Genomic DNA, 9,848 nt, shown 5'->3' with positions numbered 1-9,848 from the left:
TAACACCAATTCACAATATAGTTCTCTCAACCTACAGATGCAGACCAGTTATATTCCCATCTCTTTGATTCAGCCCTTCATCTGGGGATATCATGTGACGTATGTTCCTCATTTTGGGACTACTCAATAAAGGAGGGGTTCCTACTAACCTGTTTTATATGTGAGTCAAAGAACAGTTCCTGGTCCAGAATAATGGCAAGATTCCTTACTGTAGGACTGGAAATCATCCAGTCCATGTTCCAGTCATTCCATAGAGTCTTCCTGAGGTTCTCAAGTCAACAAACAACAACCTCAGTCTGTCTGAGCTTAGAAAAAGAAGGTTCATTCATTCATTTTCTTTACTGCTTAGTCCAATTAAGTGTTTCAGGGAAGCTGGAGTCTATCCCAGTCTATCACTGGACAAGAGGCAGGTACACCCTGGACAGGTTGCCAGTCCATCACAGAATTCAGAGTGATTCAGGTCTTTGTCTATAAGACGTCGTTGTAATGACAGATGATCTGTCTGTATCATCTGTGTTGCCTTGAGCATTTATGTCATACTGTCTATAAAATGGTAAATTGGAGTTTTTCTCCCATTATGGTCCGAGGCGAGTTGCAAACTTGTCAAATTTATGCCAGTTAAGAGGGTCAGTTTACCTCTTTGATTTCCATCGTTGGACACAGTCTGTTTGATGTGTCAGTAAAGGGCCCTGAGATGACATTGTTGTGATGTGTCACAATGCAAATAAGGTTGTGTTGAAGTGAACTGAATTTGAAAACTCTTGCATGTGACATGGTCAAGTTACAAGCTGTTTTTACTCCATCGGTAAGAATACATACTACAACGAGCTGATCAATTTCTGAGCTCTTTATTCTCCCAGGAATGCTACGGGTTCTTTCTTTAGGTTGCAGAAGTAGGTCAGAAGAGACGGAAAGCATTTCTTAATCTGCTGGTATTAATGGGACTGGCTGAAAGCAGCTTTGTAGATGAGGCCTCAGAAGCTGAGAAAATCTTTGATATTTAGTACGTCAGCTCGCAAAGGGTCCCACCACAGGTCATTCAATGAGTAGGACTCAGACCTGGAGCACATGCTTCTGAGGAATGAATGTTTTTTTTTTTTTTTTTCATTCCAGACATGCTAATCTGACTGAGCTGATTCTGATCTGGAAGAGAACTGGTCCCAAGATCTTGAGGTTTGATGTCTATTTAGTGTTTTCAACCAATATCTTAAGTTGGTCCAGAAACTATTCTGGAGGGTTTTGGTGATTAAAGACCCCGGGACCCAAACAGCAGACTGGAAACACATTTAATCTTAACTTTTAGTTCAGATATTTTCCGAAAAGCTCTGGTCCACTATCTGGCGACTCAGGAGGGGGAAGCAGTGCTCCGTCAACACTGTGTACATTGGAGATGAGGCTGCTGACCTCAACTCAGGACATTGTGGGTCGGTGGAAGGAATACTTCGAAGACCTCCTCAATCCTACCAACATGGTGAGGAAGCAAAGCTGGGGGACTCAGGGGTGGACTCTGCTCTCTCTGGGGCTGAAGTCACTGTGGTTGTTAAAAAGCTCCTTGGTGGCAAGGCCCTGGGGGTGGATAAGATCCACGGAGTTCCTTAAGGCTCTGGATGCTGTGGGGCTGTCCTGGCTGACACACCTCTGCAGCATCACGTGGACATTGGGGACAGCGCCTCTGGACTGGCAGACTGGGGTGGTGGTCCCCATTTTTAAGAAGGGGGACCAGAAGGTTTGTTTCAATTACAGGGGAATCACACTCCTCAGCCTCCCTGGTAAGGTCTATTCAGGAGTCCTGGAGAGGTGGGTCATATAGTCGAATCTCAGATTGAGGAGGAGCAGTGTGGTTTTCGTCCTGGTCGCGGAACAGTGGACCAGCTCTATACCCTCTTTAGGGTCCTGAAGGGGGCATGGAAGTTTGCCCAACCAGTCTACATGTGCTTTGTGGACCTGGAGAAGGTTTCGACCGTGTCCCCCGGGGGCTCCTGTGGGGGTACTCTGGGGGTATGGGGTACCGGACCCCCTTGCACGAGATGTCTGGTCCCTGGACGACAGGTGTCAGAGCTTGGTTCGCATTGCCGGCAGTAAGTCGGATTTGTTATTTGTGAGGGTTGGACTCCGCCAAGGCTGCCCTTTATCACTGATTCTGTTTATAACTTATATGGACAGAATTTCTAGGCGCAGTTGAGGTGTTGAGGGGATCCGGTTTAGTGGCCTCAGGATTGGGTCCCTGCTTTTTGTGGATGACGTGGTCCTGTTGACATCTGGCCTTGATCTCCAGCTCTCACTTGAGTGATTCGCAGCAGAGTGTGAAGCAGTTGGAATGGAAATCAGCACCTCCAAATCTGAGACCATGGTCCTTTGCCAGAATAGGGTGGATTGTCCTCCTAAAAAACATGTTGCCCCCCTTCAGTCAGCATATGTCCTAACTGCTGACTTAATGCGCTTTTAATCAGGGCTGTCCGCTCTGGTTGGAGAAATGGGCCACTGAGCAGAGCTTCATTGGCTGTTGAATCTATTTAATGTAAGCCAAGTGTGTTGGAGCAGGGATACAGCAAAAACCTGCAGGACAGTGGCCCTCAAGGAGCAACTTTGGGCACCCCTGCTTTAACCTTTAACACTAAGAAAAAGGCCAGCGAAAAAATTTTCTCTGAGTTTTTCTGTTTGTTTTGGACAAGAATAAAAAGAATAAATGTTTTTTTTACAAATGACGTTAAAAAGAAGAAGTTAATGATAACATAACAACCGTGAAATGGTTGAAATGTGAAATGTCATAATAAACACTTTACTAGCTTTTACATGGAAGAGATGCTCAGGCAGGTGTGTGAACATACATTACAAATTTATAGGCACATGCTTTTTAACCTTCGTGGGTGATTATTGACTTTTCCTGGTCTTGCAGGTAATTTTTCCATCAATTTCTGTCCTTCATTCTGTTTGTGATTCCCCGTATGGCCAGGGTGGGTAAGTCTGGTTCTCAAGGGCCACAGCCCTACAAGTGTTCAGAGTTTCCCTGCTGCAACAGTAACTCAAGTCAATAGGTAATTAGAAAACTTGTGCAGAGTTTAACTGGAAGCTCTGCACAAGTCTGCTATTTAAGTCTGATAGCTATCAGGATGTGTTGTAACCATAGACTGTAAAAAAGAGATGGACGGAGCCTCTGTGACGTCACCCGTAGGTTTCTGAAGAGCTGAATTGAAGCTCGGTTCTTACCATCGCCATGTTGGCAGCGTCATGCACTTCATCTTGCCCGGAAAATATAAATATGGGCAAAGAGGTGGAGCTGAGAGGGCAGCCATGAGCGTCATGGTGGATGATTGACATCGAGCGAACTACGAGCTTTGTGTAGCTAAGAGCTAACCAAGCTAACTCTGAAATAACGGGAGCTAATCAGCTAACGGAGGCAAGCGGGCTAAAGCTAAGTCACGTTGTTAACCGGCTAAAAATCGCGGTTGTTCTATGTTCTTCTTACTTGAGGCTGGATATTGGTACCTGTCAATCAAAAGGACCCGCCCCTAAATATGCTGAACTTCGAGATTAAATTACTTTAAAACGGGCGAGTTAGAAAAAAATTCACTCCCCCCACAGTTGTCATGAAGGTAAACCTGACCTATAAACCGAAAATGGATTTTTGAACCAGGCTGTAAACATGTTTATTTCTGCTGTAAAGTTGGTCTTTTTAACATGGGAGTCTATGGGGATTTGCTCTGTTTTGCAGCCCCTAGTGGAAGAAGGGAGAACTGCAGTTTTATGCACTTCCACATAGGCTTCATTTTTAACTGCCGGAGGTTGCCGCTTGGTTGTAACAGGGAAACACTTGCAGGACTGCGGTCCACATGGACCGTAGTTTCCCACTCCGGCCGCAGGGGATGAATCTTTGTGAGGAAGTGTTTCTGTCAAAGAATTTTAAAATTTCAATTTTATTTTTTCCTCAAAGGTCAACCGGACACATCAACATAAATTTATTTCACTGCTGATCTTGCAAACAAACTGCTGAAGAAACATTTCAGATAATTCTCCTCCACTTTCTCTTTAATCAAATCATTAAATCAACTTCAGTTCTAATTAAAAACACAGAATATGCACTCATTTATTTTATTTTAAGCTTTTAAATATGTTACATTACATGATTTTGATAGTATTTCATGTAAATAAAACAGGTGAGTTTGTGCTGTTGAAGCGGCTGCAGTAGGGATGTTTGATCAATAAGTTAATGAGGTGCAGCGAAAGACAGGGGAAGGGAGGAAACCCCAAACACCTGAGGACATACTGACAGGTGAGGAGACTGAATTTGAATAAAAAGCTGATCAGCCACAGCATGACCCACCTCCACTCAGACTGGTGAACGTGGGGAGGATGATGTTTAGTTTCCAGCACATTTATCTCAATGCTTCAAAAACACATCACCTACAGAAAACCTACAGATCCTGATAGAGAATAACTCTGATTTGAGATTATTTACTGGCAGAAGCCTGAGGGGAGGTGCAGTGTTTTCCATCAGAGTTGTGATGAAACAGTTCAGAGAATTTAAAGTTTAACAACAACCAGATGTGTAAACTGGAAAATGTCTACCGTACCATTTTTATTTCTAAAACACTTTTAAAACAACAAACAGCTAAAACCAAAGTGCTGTACAGTAACAGCAAGTAAATAAAAACAGCATAGGAAAATAAAAAATAACAATGAAATGGTCAAATAAAGAGATACATTAAAAGTCCAGTTAAAAATACACACAAGGACACAGATGACAACTCGGTCTTGTTCATATGCCAAAGAATAAAAATGTGTTTTACAGGTTTAATCTGAAGAACTGGGTGTGATAAGAAGGCAGGAAAACTTCAGGAATGATGGCAATCATTCATTTCGGTAAAGCAGGAAACAACACGGCTGTTGGCAACAACTCAGTCTCTTCAAGCTGCAGCCAGAGGCGTGATCGCACATGTCTGAAGCTGCGTGGTGACAGACGTGTGTGTGTGTGTGTGTGTGTTGAGTCAGAAGACACACCCTGGTCTTAGTCAGTGTGCCGTGTTCAGCTGGTCCTCAGGCTACAGGTAATGACTGCAGTTTCCAACCTGAACCAGAGGAATCACTGCCTGCAGGGCCCAGATTGCCTTCCTGCTTCCTCCTCCAGGATACATGTTTCTGGGAAACATGGAATAAAAACACAACAAGTCACGTTTACATGCAGCTGATGCAGTGCAATGAACAAAACAAGAAACAAACAAACTCTCTAAATCAGGTTTCCTATGTTTCGTCTCTACACACGAACACAACGTGGCTCTTTGCTGAGACACGCTGCTGGAAATTCTGGAATTTAAGGAATTTCCATTTATTCCAGTAGAAAAAGCTCCAGACTGAACTTGCATGACCTCGTCTCCATGTGTGGCTCCAGCTGCTGTGGTCTGACAGAACCGAAGCGGTCCGAAGCGTGGACAGGCTGGCTCACACACTGCCCGTTATTAATGCTTTGTGGCACCTCTTCAGGGGATTAAACCAGCAACCCACAGAGGACCACCGCTGCACAGGTCACACTATGAACAGGAACAAGTCTGATTAAATCTTCAGCTCAGCGAGAGATTAAAAACCAAATGAAAGATTTTTAAATGGTTTCTAACACGATGAAACAGCTGTGTGGAGCTGATTCCTCATGTCAGAGCAGCATGTTGAAACACCTTTTTCCCAGTTCCAGGTGAAGATTCTTCTTTGTACAGAAGAATCTGAATAAAATGCTTCAATGTTTGAGTCTGCAGGAAGAAATTAAACATCCAACCTGAGAAATACGTCACCTTCACCGGCTCTGTTAAGTTAATCCATGTGGATTACTTTAATTCACCACCGTTTCAGGTCAGGCGAGGACAAAAACCACTTCAATCCTCCAATCAGCCAAACTAAACTACAAAACATGCATCATTCTAATGATTTGAACCCTTTGAATGAGAGTTTTGTGTCACATTGTTGCTGTTTTTAAGTAACAGATCATTAAAACTGAGCACTTTTATTGATTGGCCTCCAACCACAACCGGAAACATGATCTTATTTGTTTGTTTTATTTATTTACTTTTATTGTCTTGATTTAACCTTTTAAAATATTTTACTACTTTTATGATACTTTTTGCTGTTTTTTTGTTTTGTTTGTTTGTTTATTGTTTTAGGTTAATGTGAATTAATTGATGATGAAGAAGATGATGATGATGATGATGATGTTAGGGGCTAAGGAACGTTTTTGTAGAACAAACTAAGACGGATCTTTAAATAAATACTTGGACGATAACTATTTTCTCTGTTTTATTTTCTTATAAAAACAGCAACGTTGTTTTATGGGTTCAAATAATTAGAATATATGACAAATTTAGTCAGTTTTTTTTAGATCAGTGCTGATTTAAAAATTAGCGCAAAATAAATTAAAAAATATGCTAATCTGTAATGACTTTATAGCAGTTTTTGGGAGTTTTTGTCCACCATTCAGCCAAATTGGTAGTAAATTTGTCCCAGTATCCCCAGTATCCCCAGTCTCCCCAGTATCCGATCGACTATGAAGAAAAACTAAAACTGGGTTATCAGTTGTTTTTTTTTCGTTTGGTTTTTATGAGAGAAACTCTTTCCGGAGAAATGCAACCATACGGATGACAGAAATTGTAGGAAAAATCCCCTGAAAAGACAAAAGTAACCATAATTACCCACCAGGATTTATGGTTTTCAGCTGAGATGAAGAGAAACGGAAACATTCCTGTTTTCAGGTTAATGTCATTTACACATCCAAACAATACAAATACTTTTTGTACTTTTTATTTAAATTTGGGGGAGCAGTCTGCTGTGTGTAGACATTAATGTCAGGCTTTTATCAGGTTATAGTGGAATGTGAAACGTTTCTGTCCTCAGATACAAACAAGAGGAGATGAAGATTTAACTTTAAATGCACCGTTTTACCTTCATCCAGGTTAAAAAACCCAAACTTTCCATGTGTGTCTTATCTCGTTCAGCTTCGTGGCTTCTGGTGTTTTTTGTCTGTCTGCATGTCTGAGTGTGTGTGTTGATTCATGAGTGCAGGGAGTGGTGCTGAAGGGTGTGACTCTGACACACACTGTATCACCCGTCCAGGTGTGTAAAAAGCTGCTGCCTGGTAAAAGCACAAACTTTAATGCAGCGAAGAACAGAGCTGACAGAGGAAGTCAGATGAGCTTATAATTTCATTTTACCTTTGAGTCTGTGTTTGCCGACGGCTCCATCAGCATCATTTTTTCATCTCTTGCAGACGTTTCAACAGAATGAGACTCCTTTTACTCCTGGCTGGTAAGATTTTCTTCGCTTTCTTCTTCATGTTTCCACTGTTCTAGTTTATTTTTTCTTTTCCATTTACAGATTCTGTGACTTTCTGGTTAACTCATGTCACAGTGGACGTTCATGTCCTTCGAACCAAAGTCAGGGAAGTTTGAAGCAGCAGCTGAAACTGATGCTCACAGAGTTTTCTCTTCAGCTGCTGATGGAGGCTTTTATTTCTCAAAGCTCTGCTTGAAAATGGACCATTTTCTATGTCTCTTATTAAAGTAAAGATATTTAATGTAAAAGGTTCAGCTCCATGTTGGATGTCTTGGTAAATGAGAGGCTGGACTTTTCTAACCAGATGCTGCACATTTTCTACGAAACTCAGTATGTTTGGTATTTTACATGAAAGACTAAAGGAAAGTTTAACTTGGACCACAAGGATATTATTTACAGTTTCTGCTTGGCGAAGTGTCCGCTCAGATCCGTAATTCCAACATTCATGATGTCTTCAGAAATGAATGTAATGTAGTGTGTTTCAGACGTGAAGTCCTGGATGGCATAAAACTTCTAAGTGCTCCATCAGGACAAAACAGAAGTTTTAATTGTCGACTACAAAGAGAACATTTTACCAAACTTACAGAAGGTTAAACCTTCTCAGTGTGTGTGTTTATTGTACATATTAGAAACAAAAGAAACAGGAATTTATTATCTCAAAAATCTTAGAAACTTAAACATTCCCCCAGTTGTCGCTCTTCCCATCACAACGTGCCGATGACTGTGTCTCTAGTGAAATAGATCATTGTGATGCTTTTCCATGATTTTTATCTGGCTTTACATCATACTGGTGTCACTGGCAGTGGGTTTTTTTTAACCACTAACAGATTCAGGAAAATAGTCTAGAATTGTGATTTTATGTATGGATGTGTTGTAGTGAATTTGCATTTGAGAGAAAGAGCAAACAGACGAGACGCATTTAGAAAAAAAACAAGTTAAATGACTTTGGCTTGTTCATTTGGAACAGAGTGTTTACAAAACTTGCAAACTTTTACTAAAATACCTTCAAACTTCCTCCCAAGTTCTTATTTTATGTAGCTCTGTTGGGAGAGCAGCCGTCTTCCAGCTGGAAGGTTTGTGGCTCATTCCAGACTTCCCCCGTCTACATGCCGAAGTTTCTTTGAGCAAGGCAGTGAACTCTGCATTTCCCCCCAATGTGCATACAGGGGTATGAGTGTGTGAACAGTTGAAGGTACCATGTAGTGTAACACACTTTGAGTGGTCAACATGACTGGAAAAGTGCTTTAAGAACAAGTCCATCCAACAGCACAACGCTGTGGGACAGTAGGGAGTTATTAAACTATTAATAGTTTAATATCGTGTTTTACATTTTTAATTTAAATTATCCAATATATTTGTTTTTTTTTATTTACTTTTTAAAATCAAGATATTTTGAGATCTCAGGGACACTTGGGGCATGTATGGGTGGTGGCAAGAATCCCCTGGTGGTCATTTTTTACGCCTCGGTTCTGCGTAGGAACACATTACACCAGTTTTATAATCACTGCTCTGGCGCCCCGTGTCTTCCAGGATTGGCTTAAAGTTTGGCTCAATGGTCTCGGCTTCTTATTGATCTGATCTGCTTTGTGCAGTTTGAAGTCCTCTTGTACTTCTCATCTTATTTTAGTTCCTATAATTGTCATTAAGTTAAATATTTTGTGCTGCTTTGTGCATGAAAAGTGCTTTATAAATATCTTTTAAATTTTCTATTTTAATAACTTTGAAGCATCTGCTGTAACGCTGCATTTATGACTGAACTGTCTTCCTCTCTACAGTAAGTTTGAGGGTGTCTGAAGCTCAGAATGACTGCTCTCGCGGGGCGTGTTACCCACCTGTCAATGACCTGCTTCTGGGCAGAGCTCACCTGCTTCAGGCCTCCTCTACCTGTGGCCTCACAGGCTCGGAGATCTTCTGCACCCCATACCAACAGGTACCATATTCAGCAGGACATTTAATCTCATCCACAAAATAAACATAATGAAATGAAATTACATGCGTTGTTTAAATTTCATGGAAGTGAAGTTCATTTATCTGAGTCATACTTTCAGACTAAACAGCATTTTGATCTGGAGAAATGGATAATATTTAAAATCAGCCGTTTTGAATTAGAGATATTGGCATCCTCTGTCTGCAAGGTACAGGGGTCATGGTGAGCAGACAGATAAGATGGATGGACAGTCAGATTTCCAACCCTCCGTTTATGAAACTGTCTGATTTTTGTGCCAGAAAATCATGTTGCAACTGTAGTTCTGGCTGTAAAACGATCCAGCAGTTCATCTGCTGGCTCAGCGCAAACAGGCCGTTACTGGATGGGAGAGCTGGTTTTGAAATGAGAGCAACTGTCTGAAGCAGAGGGGATACATCGAACAAGAGTCAAGATTTCAGTGTTGCAAGCGTCAGTCCTACTCAGTTTCTCAATTGAAATAAAGACTTTTAGGTTGGAAATTTTCCTCTTTGAGATCAGAAGTTATACTGAAGCTTATCTTGATTCAGTTTTCTTTTTCTTTTTATAAAATTAAACGTAGAAAACATTTTGA

The 9,848-nt window shown here is 41.2% G+C and overlaps 1 protein-coding gene across 1 annotated transcript in view; it reads left to right on the top strand.

Moving 5' to 3' along the window:
* Window positions 1–2,945: 2,945 nt before the first annotated feature.
* lamb3 (laminin subunit beta 3) overlaps window positions 2,946–9,848 on the top strand; it is a gene marked incomplete at both ends in the record, with an annotated part of 29,849 nt that continues 22,946 nt past the window's right edge. Inside the window, 2 exons of the mRNA XM_079242877.1 lie at window positions 2,946–2,958; window positions 9,087–9,241. Of these exons, the coding sequence (XP_079099003.1) occupies window positions 2,946–2,958; window positions 9,087–9,241 (168 nt within the window). The remainder of the gene's footprint in view (window positions 2,959–9,086; window positions 9,242–9,848) is intronic.

This window comes from Telmatherina bonti (genome assembly GCF_933228915.1).
Source record: "Telmatherina bonti genome assembly, chromosome: 6".
Classification (NCBI taxonomy): domain Eukaryota; kingdom Metazoa; phylum Chordata; class Actinopteri; order Atheriniformes; family Telmatherinidae; genus Telmatherina; species Telmatherina bonti.
The sequence above is the reverse complement of the archived record's forward strand: the minus strand, read 5'-3'. Positions and strand labels throughout refer to the sequence as shown.